General features: G+C 40.6%; 1 protein-coding gene across 2 annotated transcripts in view; it reads left to right on the plus strand.

Moving 5' to 3' along the window:
• dock1 (dedicator of cytokinesis 1) overlaps positions 1–23,126 on the plus strand; it is a 206,297-nt gene that overhangs the window by 3,160 nt on the left and 180,011 nt on the right. For both annotated transcript variants that reach the window (XM_080873751.1, XM_080873752.1), the window contains exon 2: positions 22,796–22,879. In XM_080873751.1, the coding sequence (XP_080729877.1) occupies positions 22,796–22,879 (84 nt within the window). The remainder of the gene's footprint in view (positions 1–22,795; positions 22,880–23,126) is intronic.

Consider the following 23,126-nt stretch of genomic DNA (forward strand, 5'->3'; position numbering starts at 1 on the left):
GGGAAGCAGCCAGCCACCGTACCACCCGGGTAATGGAGGAAATGAGTGTGCCGACTAGAAAAATCAACCGAGCGTGACCGAAGGTTACCGAAGAGAAAACAGATGATGGTTCCAATGCCGTAGAGATTGTCGAACGGAAGAGCCATAGAAGTTCCGTAGTGTGAAGGTATTTCGGCTATTTCAAGTCTGACAAAAAACAGAGTAGCGTGCACTGTAAATTGTGCCGAAAGCAAGTCTGGAAATACAATAAACTGGTGCATGCGCTACGTCCACACGTACCCCGGTATTTTTGAAAACGCAGATTTTTCTATGCGTTTGCACCTTTCGTCCACACGTAAACGGCGTTTTTGGTCACTGAAAACGAAGATTTTTGAAAACTCCGTTTTTGCATTTACGTGTGGACGAGAAAAACGGAGAAAACGCAGCGTCAAAGGTGTGCGCATTTTTTGACATCACACTGTGCGCCACGTTATTGTTTCAGTGAAATGAATTTCTACAATACTGTTAATTCTACTCTCTGCAGTGTTTAAATGCTTACATATACACACAGTTACTGTCCCTCCACACATACGACTCGGTTCTGCTTCTATGCCGCAGCTTTGTTTACTTTTTCCCACCGAGGCTTCTAGACTTCTGATTGGCCAACATTTCTGCACGGTTAGGAATCTAGCGCCACCTGCTGCTTTGGCATGTTCATAGCAGCGTTTTCCTTCATTTCTGCCTTTATGTGTGGACGGGATTATTTTTTAAAACGAAAACTGAAAATCTCCGTTTTCAAAAATACCCGTGTATGTGTGGACGTAGCCTCAGTCTCTGACTGGAAGCGCTAATTCGTCATTTGGCTTTTGTCAGACTAAAGTAACTGTTAAAACTGTTTGAAAAGCTAAGCTATACAACAAGGAGAGATTGAGAATTTCCTTTTAGTTCTCAGTTTATTTGATATTGACAAAGGTTAGTCAATTTTGTCTGTTCTTCTGTAAAACAAACTAAGATTTATTTTTAGAATTAATATTTTGTTTCTAAGTGGAATTGACAATTTAGTCTGTTTTGTTTGTTCTATTTTGAAACTTAAACGCTTTAGCGGCTGCCTTTTGTGTAGTTTGCAATATTTGCCTTTATTTATCTGAAAAAGTCTCATGTTCCTTAAGTACATCTACCCTGTTGAACTTATTATGGGAAATAAATATTTAAATAAAAACAAGCTGCTGATTATTTCACATTTTACTTGTGAGCAACGGCACATTTAAATCTTACAAATATAGTTATTTGGCTTATATCGTGATAGATATCGTTATCGCCTGAAATGAAAAAAACATATCGTGATATGAAAAAATCTTATATCGCCCAGCTCTAACTACACCTTTATGTGGTTCGAATTATACAGCTGATCTCTTGTTAATAAGGTGAATGTTTGCTTGCAGAGGTTCCAGGTTACTGTCTGAGGGCACTAACATGTCCTCTTAAAAGGATTGTGCACTTAAGAGTTCCTGCTAAACATATGTAACTAATATAGTGAGCAGGTAGCAGCTTTGTAAGCCATAATGTATGTTTATGACTGAGTGCCTTCAGTTCCTGTGATTTCTTTCTTTTGAGTATTCACATTGTACTAACCTGCCAAACAAAACTTTGATTTCTCGTCACCTGACCTTCAGTTGACTAATGGACCCATCTGGAAATAAAAAAGGGAGGTGTGGCTCAATTTCCTGTGGCAAGGTTAGTGGCCTCAGAGTGAAGGAGTTTATCCTTTTAAGTTTTATTCTTTGACTCCATTGCATCCATCTCAGCATGCAGCAGAGCAACCTCATCTTCAGCTGTGCTTCAACCTGTGTTCAGAGCAGTTTCTGCTCTCATCTCTGCTACGGTTACCATAATTCTACCTTAATTCTACCATAATTCTCTGATCTCATGGTAATAAATGCCAACACTACAGGTCATTATCACAAAGAACAGTGACGAAAAAAAACTTTTCTATGAAAGAATTAGGTGTCAGAAGCTTCAGTAATGCTGTGCAAATCGCATCTTGCTAAGCAGAAGTCGTAACTTCACATATTGTAAAATATAACATTTTACAATAGTGCAAACATAGTGCATCCATGGAAACACTAGGGATGATATACATATACATATACAGATGACCCCCATGCTGCAATAATGTTGACATTCTGGCTTTGGGGAGGCCAATCCATCACTGCCAGTGTGCATGTTGTGTTTTTTCTATCCAGGCATGCTTTTCCTGCATTAGCAAGACATTGAAGAATGAAAAATGAAGCTATAGTGGATCAAAATCTGATAGCCTTCATAATCAAACGGATTCTATGAAAAGGACAAAACCACCAGTGTTTTCTTATTCTCCCCTCGTCCAGTTTCCTCAGATGTTTTAAGGACACTCCACACAACGTAGACTAATAGCTCTTGGGGAATACCTGCCTGTCATAATGTATTATCTTCAACATTGTTCATAGATTCAACCGAAAAAAAACTGGAGCAAATTATGTGTTGCTTTTGACAAATTGCCTAAAGATACTGTTTAAGATTGGTTCTTTTGTCTGTTATGTGCAGACACAACACTGGTTCATCCCTTGAATTAGGTTTTTTTATGCTTGAATGATTCACAGGTCACTGTTAAGCGGTTTAAAGACAAAAAAGAAAGAAAGAAATCCTCTGACAATGGTCAGATGTAAGGACTGGACTGAAAGTGTGTTAAAAAGCAGCTAATGTCCAAAGAAAAACCTTGTTGCTCAAGACCACTTAAAAATGAAAAGTCTAAAAAAAAAAAATGACCAGAGGCTCAAGGCTATTGCAGAGTATAACTGTGTTTCTAGTCTTAAATCTTTTCTCCACTTGTATATGGACATAATTTGGGGCAAAACTCCTTTTTGATTGGACCTGGTTGTATTAATAACGCCTCTAGAATTCCCCCTGTCTCACTACAGGCAGCAGAGTACATAGCTTTTTCTGTTTCTTGTAAAGATAACGATTGCCCTGAGGCATTAGATTAACTTCCTTCTTTAAACAATGTTTTCAGCTTCAGCGGCATTTGCAGAATGCTGCAAACTTGCCTAGACGTCACTCAGCTGATTAGACTAGTTTTGTGTTTTGTTTTGTGTTGTTTTTTTTTTATGATGGAGTGAAATAAAAAGAAGTAGTAGAGTTACGTTTTGACCCATGCTCATACTTAAAAGAGGAGAAAGGTCAATCACTTACATTTATATCTCATTTGACCCTGAGCTAATTTTCAGTACACAGTGCTTTCCTTGTCAAATGCCAACCAGCCCAGCATAAATTAAAGGGATGAGGAGTTCTGAAGCCTAGTTATTCTGGTGGCATCTCGAAAATGATTTAACATGGCCCTAGGGAAAGGTTGTTTAGCTGTCTCCCATTTCTGTGATGAATTAACCGGAAATACTTTTTGATGCTAATTTCAAGGGTTGTCTCATTAATTCTGTTTCATCGTGGATGTTTCTGTTCCTTAAGAGAGACTTCAGAGGGTTGCGGTTCTAGAAAGTTAACCAGGGAACACTATGGAGGACTATTTACTGGATTCACACATCACTTTTGAGAATTCAGCGCAAATGGTGTATGAAAGCATGCGCTTTCCTGAGAAATGTTTTCCACGTGTTGATGCTTCTCTTTTTGTAAATTAACTCTTAATCTAACTTAAGAGCAGTTCAGAAAACGAAGCAGAAACAAATGCATGTGAACTGCAATTACTCAGCTGTAGGTTTGGTGGAAAAGGAAGTGCTGATTCCTGCAGGTTAGATTGCACGCTTACAGAAAAGGACAAGTGGACACATAAGCCGCCGAGTTCTAAATTTAAGCTCTGGTGGGGGGTATGACTGGTATAGCTGAACTGTTTCGTGGAAGATTGACAGCCTTAGATTGCTTTTATTTAGAATAGGTTAGTGACAAGTAACACACTTGTGGCAGAAAATAGAGATGCAGTCGTTGTGTACGAATTGTCATGCAAGCAGTAGGACAAATATGGCCTCAATTAAAGGCTAGTTTGGGTTGCTTCATGAATAGCAACCATATGTTTTAAAATTCACTTCTCATATTTTACTCTGCTTGCGTAGCCCTCGCTGCGGCTATTTGGTGTGAAATATATATAAAAAAATCCTCCTGTTTTTAGCCGTTGCAGTCATTTACATTCCATTTAAGAAACGTCGTTCTCACCTTTTCTAAAGAGGAAAGTTCTTTGTGGTAAACCATCTATACATTGAACCGTAGAAGTTCATTTGGCAGTGTGATGCCTTCTTTATGTCTCACCTATCCATTTGGCAGCATGACCAATGTGTCTGCGTGTGTGTGTTGGGTTGTATGCTAACAAGTGTTTTTTTTTTGTTTTTTTTTTATTTGTGCTGACTCTGAGGAGTGTGCAACTAACTCTCTCGAGCAGTCACCTGGAGACTGAATACTAAGCTAACACCATTAATTCCAATTTTATGAGTTTGTGCATCGTGCTTTCAGATTATTTGTTTTCGTCTGCATGCGGAATGCAGAATACAGCCTCCACCTGGGACTTCATCCTGCTGAAGTTTTTCTCCCCATTTAATACAGCTGTACTGCATTTATTGAGCTGCCCTACAGATCTGTAAACAGAACATCTTCCTCTTTCTGCGAGCCAACTCTACCTGGATGTCTGCAAAGCTTGAGGCTGCCAGTTAGATCACACTGATGATTCATATCTGGTTTAGGTAAAGCGTTTCTCCCAGTAGGTTTCTGTTATTTGGCTTTTTGTAGTATGCGAAGCTTTTTGACCCCTCCCACCCCCCCCCCCCCCCCCCAAAAAAAAGAAGGTGTATTGTTCATTGACTCTATATTTCCTTAGTATTAATTAGATGATGTTACATAGCCAAATCTTTGCCCATCATCCTCTTGGTTTCTCTTTGGAGGTCAGTACGACTTTGCTATTGTTCATTCTGAAAGGGAATTATATATTAACTATGGCTCATGCTGCCTGGTGAGGCAGTTCTAATAGTACAGCCCCCAGTGGCTTGCTGTGAGATGGTGGATAAGACAAATGACAGCTGGCCTATTCAATCAGTGCATAGCTAAGTGGTTCCACGCTATTCCATCTTGGCTCACCAGCGAGACAAAGCTAGAGCGCTTCGACGTCTTGTTTTAAGTGTTGCTGTCTTTGGGACGGCCCAGTTGAGCGGAGGAGAAAAAGTGAGGTTGGGTAACGTTAACCTTGGATTTACACACATCTGAATTTTTTCAAATTAAAAACGTTTTTCAACTTCTATTTGTACTGATTAACACGTTTGAACTTTCCTGCAAGTCTTGGAGTTCCTGTGGTGAAAATGAAACGAGTGTATGAATGTGATGAGTCAGAAATCATCAGCATCCTGTCATATTGCCATTTGCCAGTGTGGTTCAAACTGTATTGACTTGTTCTGGAACCTCTGGAGAAAACAGATGCTCACAAATCATCACGATGCCTGTTACATATACCTGTTTGTCAAATGTTACTTTGTTATCCAAGGACGCAAAGACGTCTAGCTTAGAGCTGTAGTCATCGGAAAGTGTTTCATAAACATTGGTAGATATGTCCGTTTTCAGTAAGATAAAAACAAACTTCCTTTAGCTAAATGTATGAACACACCCATGGTTGCTGAAAATTTTGAATGCCATTGGTGATAGGAAAGTTACATTTGTGGAACATCACATTTAAATGGCCTATCTGTATTTGTATCTATGTAAACACTTAGGAAAATTGCGTTCCTTTCATATATGGGTGCCCTGGTCACATTTCCTCAAAAGTTACTCCTGTGTTAGAGTTTCAGTGAGGCTTCACACAGACTTCCCTGTGCATTTACATCACCTTTTTTCCGTAGTGTCTTGTCTGCACAGGCACTAGTGCATTCCACTGGTAATACAGCAACTACACGTGTCGTTCAGACAGGCTCCATGCTCACGGTCTCCACAAGTGATTAGAATCCTGGATTAACTAAGTCTAACTAACATTTAAGTGTCAAAGAGTTTGAATAACTTTTCATGCATGTCGGAGAGTGCAAAAGACATTAAGTTGCTGGAAGAGCATAATCACTGATCATCTTTCATTTAGCTTATGTTTTTTTTGGTTTCAAACAATTGTCATATTGTTTCCTGCTCTCCTTTTAACTGTTTCTTTTTTATTCTGTCTTATGCTATTGCTCTGACCAACTGTGAAGCACTTTGGTCAACTTTGTCTGTGAAGGTTCTCAGTCATCCAGGTCATCGTAGTCAAAGGAGCTTGCAAAGAAAAGCGTCTGGACTTCTTTAAGTTGCTTGAAGACGTTTCACCTCTCATCCGAGAAGCTTCTTCAGTTCTAAGGTCAAATGGTGGAGAGTCCCAGATATAAACCTAGTGGGAGTAACCCCCCACAGAGGGACAAAAGGACCCCCTGATGATCCTCTAATCGCCTGAGCCAAGGTGTGAAACTGTGAAATTATTGACCACCTTACATATCACCGCCTTTACCCAGGGGATGCCATACCCTGCATCTATGGACTTCCTAAGATCCACAAGGAAGCTGTCCCACTCAGACCCATAGTCAGTAACATAAACTCAGCCACTTACAAGATTGCTAAACACCTTGCTACCATCCTCGCGCCTCTCGTGGGGAACACCCCACACCACATCAAGAACTCCACCGACTTCACCGACAAGGTCCAGAAACTTACCCTGGATCCAGATGAAACCATGGTGTCCTTTGATGTAGTCTCTCTTTTCACTTGCATACCCACCACGGAGGCCGTGGAGACTGTCAGAAAACGACTACAAGAAGACAGCTCCTTGGAGGACAGGACCAACTTCACACCTGATCAGATCTGCACACTGTTAGACCTCTGCCTCACCACTACATATTTCAAGTACAACGAAGGCTTCTACAGACAAAAACATGGCTGTGCCATGGGCTCCCCCGTGTCACCTATTGTAGCCAACCTTTACATGGAGGAAGTGGAAAGGAAGGCTCTTTCAAAGGGAGAGTACCCAGCCACTGGTACAGATATGTGGACGACACCTGGGTCAAAATCAAGACACAAGAAGTGGAATCCTTCACTGCGCACATCAACGCTGTGGATAAAAACATCAAGTTCACCAGGGAAGACACAAAGGACAACTGTTTGCCTTTCCTGGACTGTGCTGTGCACATTGAAGAGAACGGCAAACTCAACATCGAAGTTTACCGGAAGCCCACACACACGGACCAGTACCTCCTCTTTGACTCCCATCACCCTTTGGAACACAAACTTGGAGTAATTAGGACCCTACACCACCGGGCAGAACATGTTCCCTCTAAGCCTGAAGGAAAAAAGAAGGAACACACACATGTAAAGGAAGCACTCAAAACGTGCGGCTATCCTAAATGGGCGTTCTTAAAGTCAGCAAAGAGGCACAGAAAAGAAGACCAGACACCAGCGAGGGAGGATAAGAAGGACAGACGCAACAACATTGTCATCCCCTATGTAGCCGGTGTATCAGAGAAACTCAGGAGAGTTTTCTCCAAGCATGACATCCCAGTGTGTTTCAGACCCAGCAACACGCTCAGACAGAAACTGGTTCACCCGAAAGACAAAACGCCAAAACACAAACTTAACAATGTGGTGTATGCTGTACAGTGCAGCGAGGAATGCTCAGACCTCTACATTGGAGAGACCAAACAGCCACTTCACAAGCGCATGGCACAACACAGAAGAGCCACCTCCACAGGACAAGACTCAGCAGTCCATCTGCATCTTAAGGATAAAGGACACTCTTTCGAGGATGCCAATGTTCACATTTTGGACAGAGAGGACAGATGGTTTGAAAGAGGAGTGAAAGAAGCCATCTATGTCCACTGTGAGTGACCATCTTTGAACAGAGGCGGGGGTTTACGACACCAACTCTCTGCCATCTATAATCCAGTTTTGAGATCCCTTCCCAGACGCCTTAACGCCCACTCACATCCTGGGCCATCTGACCTCAGGAATTCGCATGATAAGGTGGGGCCAGGTTTCACAATGAACATACCCGAAACTCTGGCTGATTGGGACCCACGCCCAGTTTCACACCTTGGCTCAGGCGATTAGAGGGTCATCATGGGGTCCTTTTGTCCCTCTGTGGGGGGAAACTCCCACTAGGTTTATATCTGGGACTCTCCACCATTTGACCTTAGAACTGAAGAAGCTTCTCGGATGAGAGGTGAAACGTCTTCAAGCAACTTAAAGAAGTCCAGACGCTTTTCTTTGCAAGCTCCTTTGACTTTGGTCAACTTTGTTGTATTATTTTGTGCTATAGAAATTGATTGATTTGATTTGATTTTTGCCCTACTGTTGTAGTATAAATTAAATGTGTATAAAATACTACTTTAGGGTGAAGATGAAGGCAGAGTCTCTGACAAGTCACATGCTTCATTAATGACTGTAAAGTGGATTTTGGCTAAATGAGCCTGAAAAGGACTTTCATGCTCTTTGTTGAAGTTCATTATGTATCAGTGCATCAAAATACAGCTCACAAGCTTGTCAAAAGACAGTCTTGTTGGGTTAATTGGTGATGGTCAGTTGGCTGTAGGTGTGGGTATAGAAGTGTGTGGTTATGTCCCTGTGCTGGATTGGTGACCTGTCCAGGATTTTTTCCTGGTTCTTGCCCCATAACAGCTGGGAAATGCTCCCGCAGCCCTAGGATGGATAATCTGTTAAGAAAATGGATAAACTTTAGATTTTAGGCTAGTTTTCTTCTTTAAGCTACAGTTTACTAAATCTCATTGTTTATAGATGGTTTCCTATAATTGCATATAGGATGTAACCTCTCTTTTTGTCTAAGTCACTATCATAATATAGTGACTGTGGTAGTAAAACTCTGACGGCATGCATTGCATGTAACAAATTTCCATGGTTCATGTTTTTGCGTGATTACTTGTTCCGTGTATTTCGTGGTTATGACCCAATTAAAGCCACAAGGATCATTAAAGGAGAAGTGACCTATGCCTAAGCTTTAACATACCGATTAAGCCAGAATAGTGAAGTATTCGATGTCTGAAAATGGTTTATGGTTTCACTCTGCCTTGACTTTATGGCAACCGTTCAGAGGCAGCGAAGACGTGCAAACGCTCGCTGCTGAACATGTCTGGATTCATCCTTCGGCTTGGTTACATAAACAGGTTCTCCACCACACTTAGGATTGATTGTGGACACGCCAAGCAGCATGTGCATTGTCTGAAAGGAGTCCTGCTGTGCTGCTTTGGCTAGCTTGACAGATGGTTAATGGTGTGTAACACATCTGTTTGAAACAAAGGTTACTGATGTGGACATTTGTTATTACATCATTTAAATTCACTTGGCTAAAATTAATATAGAACATAATGTATAAAGCATTTATTTGCCTCAGTTATTAACTGTATAAGAAATCAATTCAAAGGATTGTCAGGGATTTCCACAAGGATATTTAGTAACCAGCTAATGGGAAATATTTTGACTGTAAATGCTTTGGCAGGTCATTTTAATACCACTATTTAGTTTGAGTTTCTTAATAGATATTAATATTTAAAATGGCATTTTCTTAAGACTAATCAGTTTTTCATTGATTTTCATTCAATCCTATTATTCACGTTTTATTTTACATATTGAAACCTTTATTTTTTTTCTTGACGAACTTAAATTAACTTTAAATATTTTCAGAAATGAAGTATTTGGAGTATATATGATATATAATATACATATGTATACTTATTTCAGTGCTATTTTTAAATGTGTTCCTTATTTATTACTCTTGTCTTACACAGAATCTTTGTTTAATGATTATTCACATTTAATAATCCATCAGCAAGAGTGGCTGACATTAACAAGATCAAGAATAATTAGCATATAGGTGGACCGGCATGGCTTTGCATACTCTAGGTCCTATTCAGAGCCTACATGGAGCTTTTCAGAACATTGTGGACATGTTAGCTGGGGACTGTCATCAGGTGGCATCGCAAAAACATGCTGAGCAACCAGTCTGTGGGCTACTGGGTTAGACTTTTAGCTTAGCCTGTGCTGTGGACAAGACAGAAGCCTTAACATACAATGAGCATCTTTTTTATAAAGTGAAACAGTGTTAAAATACTGAAAACCATTGCCGTCTTTCTTATGCTGCTTTTTTGATCATTGACTCAGGATATACGAACTGCTTACATATACGTCTGTCTAGCTGTATCCTCAAAGTGCTTCATTTGGTTAATCAAATACTTACAGAAATGGATGCAAATGCAGTACAATCAATTTCACATCACTTCGTTCTACCGCAAAGATGGTCGACAGCTCACTTTACTCTGGGTGTTAGAGCTCTGTTATTGTGTAAAGCACAACCTTAGAGTAAAAATTGTAATAACGCAGTATGATAGAGCACGTGTACTATTTTAGCTGACATCCACATTTGAGCATTTGATTTTATTGTGTTGTAAATATGTAATTTTGATAAAGAGCGAGAGCTCTTTAGGGGTTTAATCAGTGCCAGGAGAAGGACTTTAAATTGTGAAATTCAGGTGAATGATGCGATGGCCAAATGACACTTTGATTCATTCGTCTTGTTTCATTTTTTAAACAAAAGGAGACAGAGTTGTCAGGTACAGCAGTGAGACAACTTCATCTAACTCCCTAAAGGTTGATCACAGAGTAGAGCTGCCACTCACTGAAATCTCAAACTGCCTCCAGGGCCCGCCAGCATCTGAGCTGCGAGGTTCTGGCTTTATCAAGTATTTAGCCAGACACACGCACACACGGGTGCACACATGCACACACACAAAAGACCATTTCATCAAATGCCAGCCATACAGAAAGGCTCTTTTGCTGCAAACCCCAGCCCGTTTGCAACCACAATCAATGCCTGACACCTCCATTAGAAGCCTGCAAAACCACCCGCGGGACGTTTTAAAGGTGACAAATGCAACATTAATATGAACTGCAGCTGACATTAATGCTAACATTTTTTATAACCACGATAGCATCGGAGATGCTGAGCATTGTGATTTTCACCATGAATGAATCCCAGCGTCTGGGATTACAAGTCTCAAAGCCAATACACTGTAATCACTCGAAGACTTCACTCTGAGGAAGTTATTTAGGTAAGATAAATATGTTAAGTGGAGAATGTGCTTTAGCTTATGAGACTTGAACAGCTTGTATGTTGTATGTGGTTAACTTAGAAGCTTAAGATAAACACTGTCTTTTGAGATGCAGGCAAGTGAGTTCTCTCAGGGAGCTGATCCTTTTAGCCCATGCTTGACCCTCTGAAACAGACAGGTCATTGAGTGTCAGCTCACCCACTGGTAGGCTGGCACATCCTCGGCTCAACTGCGAGCTCTACATTCTGGCAGGATAAAGCCTGGGCTAGAGTGGTCAGATGTTAAGAATACTCAACACAAACTGAGCTGACAGTCTTGCATTTACTTCCAGTTCTTTCCTCTACTTTTTATTCCCAGACATTAAACCTCGTTTTCACAAAACAATTGTGCTGCTTATTCTCGAGTTTGCTTGAAAGAAACGCTAATCTAATAAAATTGCTAGATTTTAAATGCGGCTGAGTGTATTTGAAGTAAAACCTTAGACGCAGATGTTAGTAGCTCGTAACCAAAGTGACAAAAAACATTAATGGTGAGCCTTAGTGAGGTTTACTGCCTTATTTGTAATGGTTTTCTAATAGTTGTGGTTTTATTACATATTCCCACTGTGATTATTAGTGTAGGGAGGTGATTTTACTCAAAACAAAGACCACCTCGTTTAACATGATAGGCAATAACTTTAATGAATGGTGATGTAAAACGGATTTGGCAATAATTGATAAGAACTACATTGATTGCACAGACATCGTCGTGCATCGTCTACTTTGGGAAACACCAGTTGCAGCAGTCTATTGTGCACCGAGCTTTTCATGCTGTCTTATGAGTTGAACGTGGTTACGAGTTGGTCCAGAGTCTATACAGAGCTTTGCAGACTGGAGCAAGAAACGGGTCAATGGGCTTCTCTTGCTTGGTTCCTCAGCCAACTGCAGCACTTTGAAGATGAACAAAGTTTAACACACAAAGTGCTGAAGTCAGATGAGAGTTAAAAACAATGAAAGTATCCAGCGCAGCCACTGTCTGTACTTTTCGTGTGGTTTTATCTTTCTTTATTCCTACGTCTCCCTGTTCTTGTTCATGGCCACTTTTCAGCCAGCTTTTGACGTGCGAGCGTGTTGAGCCACGTGCAGCAAAACCGAATAAACCTTTCATCACAGAGTTTCAGATCTTTTATATTGTCTATTTTTTATATGTTTACCTTTATTTTTTGATGATAGACTGCATCCACCTCTGCTGCATGGTGGATACCAGTGTTATACAAGTTAGAGAGGAGTTCTGTCATTCTTCAAAGACAGTTTTTTTTTTTTTTTCTTCAGCTGTCCTTTACTGAACTAAGGGAGTTGTCTGGTTTTAGGACTGTGCTTTGCTGGAATATTCCTCTTCTGTCAGGCTCCCGGAGACTGGGCATTATTATGTCAGCTAGTATATTTATCCAACATCCATAGTGCTCTTACCTTTTGCACTCAGCCAGCCCAGTATCATCACATTTCTACCTCTGTGCTTTGTTAGGACCATTCATCGGCTGTGGCAGCCCACGCTAGGTTCAAACCAACTCCATCTGATCAGAAAAATTCTATCTTTATCTCATCTGACCAAAGAAAGTGCGTCATTGGGCTTCTTTTCATTTTCTTTATGAAAGCTTAATAGTGCCATTTTGTAGCAAAGAACAACCAACCAGTTTATTTCCTCAGCAGCCATCCAAAAAGCTGCTGTTATGTAATGCCCCCCACACTGTCTGAGCTATCATCGAAACTCTCATTGATAACATTTCCGTTAATAACCCTTTTGCAGAGTCTTGTTTTTCGGAGCTGGATTATACAAGTAGCGCATTGTTCATGCTGTAAGGATAATAGGAGCCACTGCTGCTCTCACTAGTGGGGCTAGCGTTTCTTCTCTGCCTCTTGCTAATTGTGAAAAGGTTTCAGTGTTGAATAGGCCGAGTGCTTCACTATAGCTGCAGATGCTCCTCCTGTCTGGCTGACGAGGCAGCGGGGGGGTGGAAGCAACCAAGGTGGATCTGGAGAAGTTTTTCTTCTGGAGCTAACGCCACGTTCCAGACACCTGGGAGTGGCATCACCTGCGAGTTGGAATGTTCTGGAAGTAAATTTGGAGAATGGTTCTTAGCAAGGTAGAGCCATTCAGGTATCCCTAGCAGAACAGAGCAGTGCTTCTTTTTTGGTGCTTAAAAACACTGCTGCAGCACTTTAATACATAGCTTGGTCAGCGCTTTCTCAGCGGCTTATTTTACGACTCACAAATGTACAACAGCGGCAGGACAGAGTAAAAGTTTTTGCAGTTTTACTGCTCTTTACGTTCAGTCAACTTGGGATACTTTGGGCAGCTTCAACTATCTGATTGGGAAATCCAACTGGAGGTAGTGTTCCACAGAAAACCTCTGGCTGGGAACTCGGATATTCAGGCTACTGACTTTTTCAGAAATACAGAAATACACTATAATTGATGTGATTCTTCTTATTCTAAGCGCAATCAGAACCTGTCGTCAGTCACACAGAAGGACAACAGGATTTTAAGTGTTAAGTTTTAGTGACAAAAACGACAACTCGAGTGTCAAATCCATCACACTGAGTAATTGTAAAATGTGTGAACACTCAAAATGTTGTATTTTATCTCTACTTTATACAGTGTGTGGACCAAAAAAATAACAGCCACGCTTCTGCAAGCTTTTTGGAGTGATGTTATAAATACCTCACCTACTCATGAAACCAACCATGCTTAGTCATTTGTGAAGCCATCACCTTTGAACATCCATGTAACTAGTGAGATAGTGAAAGTGGATAAAACAGGGTTTTGAAAATGTGGCAACAGAACAAACTATTTTAAATACGCAATGCATAGTACAAGAATTTGTGTTCGGATTTTGCTTCAATTGCTCCCTTTTTATAATTTAAATAACGTAGTAGCATAGCTGTTCATAATTTCATAATTAATGATGATCTTTTTTAAAACAAAGCTTTAGACGTCCTGTTATAGCGTATCCACATATACAGTACATCAAATAGCTTTACAAATAATCTGGAGCATTTTAGTCAACACTTTCGAATTTGGAAAGTAGGTTTACTTTGTTCAGCACTGGTTGTTTAATAATAATAATAATAAACTTGTACACTGTGTCTGCTCATTTAGAAAGTATTGCAACCACAGAGCAGAGTGGTCTGCTGGGTGACTAAACCCGATCCTTGGGTGGAGCTGGTGGTTCTGTGGATTATGCTGGAAGTTAATTGCGCTCATCTTTTCCAGCAATTTGGCAGATAGAATTTTCGGAAGCGCGCATGAACTAAAGTACAGCATTTCTACTTTCTACAGCTGAATGTAGGACTGCAGTTTCTGCTCATTCACCAGTCACCTCTTGAATATTCCTCCTCTGCAGGAATGCTTTTTGTACGAGTAGTTGATGTTTTGATGTTAGGAGTTAATAGCAGTTGTTTAGTGTGTTCTGATTTTCTGATTATCTATTGGAAATCCCATTGTATTGATTTTATGTGAGCTCTGACTTCTGTTTTAGCAGAGCACAGCCTCATGCCGGTGATTATAAATAACAGTGTGAAGAACAGGTTGTAGGCATTTCCTGTTGCGTGTCACGCATATTTGTGCTCTGTTTGCGGGCCCAGATGCAGTGGCTAGTATCTGGTGACGCACTGTTTCATTTGCTTGTCAGTGAGGTGAAGTCACATTTTTTGCTGCCAAAGAGGTTTGAAAATAAACTTGATGATTCAGTTAGAGCGTTTTCCAAATCTTTGAAGGTAATTATACATCATCAGGATACATTTCACAAGAGATGTAACACAGGGCAGGAAACAATTAGCTATAGCTTGTTGTGCAAAAAACAAAACAACTTTGTGGATTGTGCCAGTTTACTTCATCTGTCTTTGCTTTAGTGTGGCTAAGTGGATGGAATAACTGCTATCCTGTGATCTCTTACAGTTGTTTAACAAGTGATTTTTGATGTTACTGTCCTTGATAAGCTGTAAAAACAACCTGTAAGTGCTACCATTGATTATTCGTTTAAAGGCTCCTGAGGCATATGTGCAAAGGGCAGGAGGGTTTGCTTTGCAGAGGTGTTGCAAAGACCACTCTGTTGAGAAGCCCTGTGCAAGGCTTTACTCAGCGCCCTGTAATGAGCTGTGCTGTGCTCTTTCCCTGTTGTATTGGGAAGATGATTTTCAATTAAAGGAATAACTTGGCTCTACAGAGGCAGTGGATGCTGAGTTATCAGCCTGCGTTAGATTGCACCCCAAGGCCTATGTTGGAGCTGGGCACATGGTTGTAAGCGCTGCCAAAAGGTATTATAGCTCTTGGCATCCAAAACTGGCACAAGTGCTTTTCTCAGATTGTTCTTCCCTTCACCTTACTTCACTCTTCATGCCACACACCCGTCCACTTCCCCAGTTGTACATCGTCGCAATTTTTTACCGTGTTCTGTTTCTCCTGCTACTCCCTTTTTAACACGGCATTGTTAATCTTCCTGTAGTCAGAAACAGCATCAGTATTTCCTTCTTGCCTACTGGAAGGGCCCTATCTATTGTGATACAGTAATATCTCAAGTGGCATTTCCTGTTGATTTCCAGAGGGAGTAAAAATGTGGCTCTAGCACGGAGAGAAAGACCCGGGCCTTTCCTGTTTCCCAGCTTAACTGCTGTTGTATTCATTTCAGGTTAGTTACAACAGTGTTATCTTATGTTTCGAACTGCTGATGAAGCCTAATGACTGCTGTATATAATTGGGCTCAAAGAAAACAGGGTGATTTTGTTGGTATTTCACAATCCTAAGATCACTGTCTGAATTTGCCCCTAAATTAGAATCATCAGGCTTCTGTCTAAATGCCTAAACCTCTTATTAAACCCTATTAGTGAGGGACTTGAAATTAATTATCCTGTTTTCCCTGCTTTGTATGTCACTGACAAAGCTTCTCTCTCTGTCATTTGATTGTTATAAAATGCTGTATAGTTGATTGTCTTCTTTCTCAGTGTATGCCACTGAGAGACCGAATGCATTTCACTACCTCAGCCAAATCCCACTATATTACAGTATATTTTAATAGCATACTTAAAGGTTTCTATTTCACTTCAATGAAAATTCCTCTAATTGTCTAGTGCTTGAAATATTATTAGACTCCCTTATATGATAAGGCTTTAGTTATTTGTTATAAGTCATATCTGCACAAGGTTTCCAGAGGGTTGCCAGTTTCAAACTAGCTGCACTTCTACCAGACTCAGAAATGTTTCTCTGCTGCTGTACTGCATGTGCACAATAGATTGAGCCCTTCTTCCTCACGCACAGCATAACAGCTGTGGAGAGAAACTAGCATGGCTTTAAATTACTGCAAAGGTGACACTTGTATAAAGAAACAACATATACATGAGCGCTCTCAGCATTATGACTATACTGTTAATATTCCCCTTTTGACTTAATGTGCATTTATTTATACACAGACTTGGTTGAGACTAAATTTGAGTGAAGGATGTTGACCAATAGAAGTGGCCTCTCAAATTAGGACTTCCTGTTTTGTTTTGGTTTTTTTTGTTTGTTCACTATTATTATACTACTCAAGATAGATATCTTTGTGTATTGGAAAGGCGGTCAGACGAAGCAGATTTTTTAAAAATAACTTTTTGATTTCCTGTTATTTCATAACATCAGTGTATTTTGTCGCATATATGTTTGCTTTTGGCCTTTTTTGATTCCCTTTAATGCACTCAATAGGGAGGAAATTAGAGGAAGGAATAGATTGGTAAGTCCAGGCAACAAAGGCTGAAGGCTAGATCTGAAATGGGGGGGCCTTGAAGTTTACAGTTAGCACTTTAATCTTCAGTTTGCCAGAGCAACCCCTTTCCTACTGTTTTTACAAGTTGTGGACAAAACACTCATACACCCATGAACTGAAGATATTGAGCGTAGACATTTATGAGAGATAAATACATTCAGAATTTTTGTGTTATTCTTGAAGTGAATTTAGGAATGCTAGAAGGAGGCTTTGTTTTTGCACCATGTGTATACAAGTATGTACATGTAAACACGGTTCAAATTCCTCCCACTGACTTTTCATTTTTCTCTAATTTTAAAAGTGGCAGTAACTTGCCAAGAAAAGTCAAAGATTGGGAAACTAGTAAACAGATGTAAATGAAGCAGGTTTCAAAAAACAAAACAGTCAAGGCAACGTGCTGTGAAGATGGAAATGGAAATGCTCGAGCGTATAAATAATAAATTCTTCTGGCTAAAATGTAATGAAAACTTAAATGCTATTCTGTTCACACGAAAACCGCCTTTGAGCCATTTTTACTTTTGTTATTTAGAGTTATTTGCACATTTGGTACTAGATTGAGACTCATTTGTATGCTCTAAGTCACTACTTAGAACAACCGCTTCCTTTAGTGTGTATTATTGTCAGCCTTGGTGAAATCAGACAGAGGAGCTGCCGCAGAAGTCCACAGGTGTTCCAGAAATGGAGTACAAAGGCCTGGTCCTCGGCCCCTTCCCCCAGACTGGTGCTCTCCCCGTTACCTTAATAGCACATGGCAGGTCCCCGAAGAATACCTGTGATCTCTGCTGCAGCAGTGCTCGCTCCAGCCGACTGCATCTCACCACCAACTGGGCTCGTCGGGAAAACACAGCAAACACCTGCAACAGCACCTCGCTCGGATCATACTCGCCCATACTAATGACTACACAAGCTTGATCTGAAGGCATGCTTGTTTTCGGCTCCTGCCATGTCCTCCAGGACACCCCGTGTTCTGAAGATGTGTTCACAGAAACAATTTGTATGCAAGATGTTGGACACTGAACCAGTTTCTAGTTTCTAGTATTTGAAATCTTGCTTTAAACTATTACTATTACACCACCAATAAGACATGTTGATGTTTATGCAAATGAACGACTATTTTCTTTTTAAATTTGGCTGCGTTTGATGCTGAATATTATTATTTGAGGTCTGGTATGTCTCATTGTGTGCACTGAGGTGATGCTTCACAGAAACTTGAGTTGCATCAGCTTTATAAGGTCAGATGTATAATGTAGTCTGATGCTTTTAGCTAGTAAGAGCTGTGTCATTTTACATTCAGACCACTTCAGTTAGTCTGGAATGGTCATATATATATATCCTTCAGAGACTGCGTGTGTTTGCATGCATGTAAAACCCCTCTCTGCTGACTCCTCTGTCTTGCCTTGGAGACCTGTAGTGCGGCAGGAGTATAATAATCATCCTCTATTCAGTCCTGCTGCCTGGAAAAGGTTATTCTTAGCCCACTGTGTGCTTATTAAAGTGCTCTTTATTCATCCCGATTGTCATGCTCAATTTCAGTGTATATTATTGTTTTCTCACAGTCCACATTTTTTATTTGTATTGAATGTATTTATAGAAAGTCTTTTTAATAGATAGATGTTATCACTGGTGCTGGGGTGATCGCTGTAAACGTAAAGAGATTTGTGCCTGCCATTCTGGGCCTGGGTTAGGTTTCTCCAGGTGTTCTGGCAGCTTCCCGCATTCGAGAGATGAACACGTTAGGTTTTTGCTGTTTCTAAATTGTTGATGTATGTGTGAATGCAAAGGTGCCACTGTTATCCCTGTCACTGGACAGTAGCAGCACTAACACCTTCTGTTAGTGAGAGGTACACAGTCAAAAGGAAGATGACTTAAAGGTGTGGCGCCATAAAGAGAGCTACAGTGTCCTCTTTCAGACAGTAGATGAACTGTGGCGCTGTGCCCTGGCCCAGTATGAAATCAATCATGAACTTATTATTTTAACTGTCAATTGCGTAAAGCTACTCAAGCAAAGTTCAAAAATAAAAAAATACAGAGCTAGAAATGTCAATAATAGGTCCACTTTGAACATGACAGAGGTCACATTCTTTTGTCAGAGAACACAAACTTTCAAAGTAAGGAAGTACAACCACTAGTAGGTTCCAGTGGGTTTCAAACAATGAAGTATGGAGCCCTGCCTAGTTTGTCATTGTTGCCACTCAAAACGACTCGCTGGAACGATTTGCTTCACATTCTTTGCTAATTATTTGGCTTCTCATGCTCAAAAAGGCACAGGAAGGGACTTGCCTTGAAGTTAACAGTTGATTGTTGAGAGAGAGTAACATGATAACTAAAGTCTGCTAGTTGTTTAGTATTTGGTTTATCGAATCTGGATGTTATGAAGCTGAAACTTACTACAATGGAACCTGAAGGCTGTGATTTATTTCCTTTTGCACTTACTGTTTCCTGTTTGGTTGTGTTTAAGTATGAAAAACTACTATTGTAGTTTTCATTTTCTTTTACTTTACACAAACTAATGGCAGTTTAACCCTAATTATGTTACAAAAATTGGATAAGTTCCTGGGTGCCTTTTTATTCTGAAGTTGCACATTGACTCCAGTGCTGTATAATCCAAGCCCTTCCGGTGCTGAGAGCTGCCTTATGCTCCACACTTGTCTTTCTCTGTTGTCTGGGACTTCCTGGCTGTCTCTCTCTGTGGGCTTACAGCCCATGGGGATTTTACTCAAAACATCAAGAGGCTCAGTCTCTTCCCACTTTTCCGTGCACTTCCTTTCCCCTCTCCTTTCAAACCCCTCCTTCCTCAGCATACTGTGTTATCGTTTGAGTGTAATGGTATGTTGTGCTTCACGTGGATTAGTGCCAGTTATTAGTGAGTCCAAAGTGTAGAATTACAATCAGTCCAAATTTTAGACGATGCTGCTTATAATTGTGTAGAGGGCGTAGACTGCTGGCTAAGTGGAGAGTTCTGTAATCTGATTCCTCACTTGTTTCCTATGATGATAACGTTCTCCGAGTTTGCACAGCCTTATGCACAACGTTATGTATGGTAATGAGCCCCGTCCAAATGATGCTACTGTTTATCCCGTTCCCAGAAAATCATTTGCATGCCACACTCTAGGGAGAATACGGTCCACTTCCCCATCCTCTTCGTCTTCTTCCTCTGATGGATTTTCTCTTCCTCACTGCTTCCTAATTGACATCAGATTACTCGAGTATGCAAATACAGGTTTATGAGTAATCAGAGCTGTCATTTAGCCCCCCCCCCCCCCCCCAATCCTCACGTGACAAGAAGCATTTTAGTTTCTCTGCTCAATTGCACCATCTTCTCTCATGTCAGAGTTTGATGGTCGTCACTCAGTCAGCATCTTCCCAGGGTGTTGTTTGTGTTCATTTTACAATTGTACCTCTTGCCCAGTGACGATTTTGCCAACTCTCTAAACTCTATTAAACTTGTCTCATTGGCACTGATTATAGAGTTCTCATTTACTGATAAAATGTCATGCTTTATCTTTTTATTGGAGCGGTTCGTGTCTTGTTTCTCCCTCGGATCACCTGCTGCTCGTGCTGAATCAGCTGGCCCTCTCGCCTAGTTTTAAACAAACATACATATGCAGTTGATGGCTTTACAGACGTTTCCAGCTACTCTTAATGATAGTTTAATTGAGCGCGCAGTGCATGCGGAGTGACTGGGCTACTCTGTGATGCCTCGACACAGATTAATCCCACCTCCCTTTTTGATGTTTTGTTGCTTTCTAGGCCTCTTGGTGCCTTTTGTATCTCAGTGTGGTACCATTGAATTCATTTCCTAGGGCCTTTGTTGCTCCATTGTCAGCCCATGGGTCATGTTCTGGTAGATTCAGTGGACTCGTTGGATTGTTCTGGGATGCGCAAAATGCACTGTGGATATGCACGCGTACATGCAAATACACACAGGCCTGAATCAAATGGGTACACATGCGTTTTTATGCCCTCTAGATGCAGTGAGGTTCTTTACTGCATGCACTGTAACGATTAAGGCTGCGTGCACATGCTGAACGTCTGAATTTGTCATTTTCTCTGCCACATTACCTCAGTGCTTTTCACACGTTTAGAGTATTCGTTGCTTCTCTGCAGATATTTTATTTGCCATGTGCTTTGTGACAAATGAATAGCTGAACAATATAATCACCAGCCTCAGTAACGAATATCACATCCTGACAATTAAGTGAGAAGCTGGTTTGAGTGGCAATAAAGCGGATACGCATCTCCAGCCAGCTTCGGTCCAAGACAGTGGGGTTAGAGTGCCTTCCAAAGCAGGTGGAGATCCAGCTTTGAAAGGTGTCATAGATCCAGCAGGTAGGGAAAACATGTGACAGAATAGGACAGGACCAAGGGGATTGTTATAAAATGTTCCGACTTATATTCTAGCTGACACACATACTGCTAATTTGAACTTTGCATAATCAAAGCTGCTTTGTAACTATGATCTGGCATAAATCACTAATTGTGTTCTTTAATGCTTTTACCTTATACAGAATAAAAAATCCCAATAATATCACAGTTATCATTAATTGCAAATTATCTGAAAATGACCTGGACTTTCCAGAAGTATTTAAATTGCTAACTGACTGTTTTTCAACATAAAAAGAGCTAAAATGCTGTGTGATAGTTTAATGAAGTACAGTGAACTCTTCAGATGGCAGGTAATTGAGAAAGGAAATGGTTGATTCACTTGCTTCACCATCGGCATGCTGGGAAGGCTCCAGTGCCTGCAGTGAGGGTCTATTTTAATTAAGCAGTCACTCACCTCTGGAAACCTTTGTTGAAGCACCTCGGTGTGCCTGCTCTCAGCAGGACATGCACACGTGCCTATAGATGCACACAAACATGTGTCTCCACAGCCCCTGTCAGTTTAATTTTTAATGCAGTGTGTGTGTGTCTGTGTGTGGGGGGGTGGGGGGCAATTGTGCACTCTTAGACAGACAGGTGCTGGGCTTGGCTGTTTGACAGTGACATATTGTTTACTGCTCACTGAATGAGAGAACAAGTGTCAACAGTCAGGATTTTATTGTCTTTATAATTTGACCTTGACATGTTGATGGAGCTCTGACTGTGTGTGTGTGTGTGTGTGTGTGTGTGTGTGTGTGTGTGTGTGTGTGTGTTGGCACTGGATTCAGTGGCTTTAGAGTTAATAGCCTGCGCTCTATTGGTTGACTTCAAGAAACGAGTCCTTTAATGTCCTAATTGGGTATAAAATAGACATTAGATAGGAAGATTTACTTTTGCCAAGCTGATGTTATTTTGTTGCCCTACAACATATGTTTTCTGTTTTCTTGGAAGCATTGGAGACTTCAATAGATTTGTTGGAAATTTCAAAGGATCTGTGATTTGCTTTTTGATCTGCGTGTTAAAATGTCCACATTCGTTCTCTTGGTCTTTTAACATTCTTTTTCTTTAAAGTTGCATCATACAAATCATTTCAAACTTTGGTGGTTACTTTATTAATCATTACACATAACTGAATAATAACCGGTAGAACCCAACACAACTTTTTCTGTTATAAATTCATATGATTTGACAGGTTATGTTTGTCATTTTTCAGACAATTCTGAGAGCACTGTATATTTTTCTTAACATATAAATCATCTTCTTGTTGTTTGAGAGCAGTTTAAAAAATATATATATATCAGGAACACCATAAAGTCACTGTCATCATTTTTGTTTTGGCATTATCCATATTTATTGGTTTGTTTTCAGTAGGTGGGAAAAAAATGTGTTGATATTACAGCGTTGAAGGTGCCAGGCCCAAGCATCACTGTGTTAGACTGTGTGGGTGGACATCCAGTATATGTGTGATGCCTCTACTACACATTGCAGTGGCACACAATTAGCGCCACAAGGGAGCCAAACACTTTATTGCCTTTTTCCTCCTGCTGTAATATCTCCTCCTCTTATATTGTCTTCTCTCGTCCTTCTCCAGCAATCTATAACTACGATGCCCGGGGAGAGGAGGAGCTGTCACTGCAGATCGGAGACACAGTGCACATACTTGAGACATATGAAGGTGAGAACAGGCTTACTGATGCCACGTTTAATCGGAGCTGACACGACAACATTGGACATCGGCTTTTCTGTCAAGTTTTTGTACATTTCTAAGAATCAATTGTGTGATAATGATATTTAGTTGCTGTAAAGGCAGGCGATAGTAATCCCAGACCCATGAGTTGGTCTGATGTTTTGCATCGTGGAAGAACTGTTATTTCCTTCTTTAGTGTCATCCTTTATTTAAACAAAAGAATGTTTAGTGGAGC

The sequence above is a fragment of the Rhamphochromis sp. 'chilingali' genome, assembly GCF_963969265.1.
Source record: "Rhamphochromis sp. 'chilingali' genome assembly, chromosome: 22".
Classification (NCBI taxonomy): domain Eukaryota; kingdom Metazoa; phylum Chordata; class Actinopteri; order Cichliformes; family Cichlidae; genus Rhamphochromis; species Rhamphochromis sp. 'chilingali'.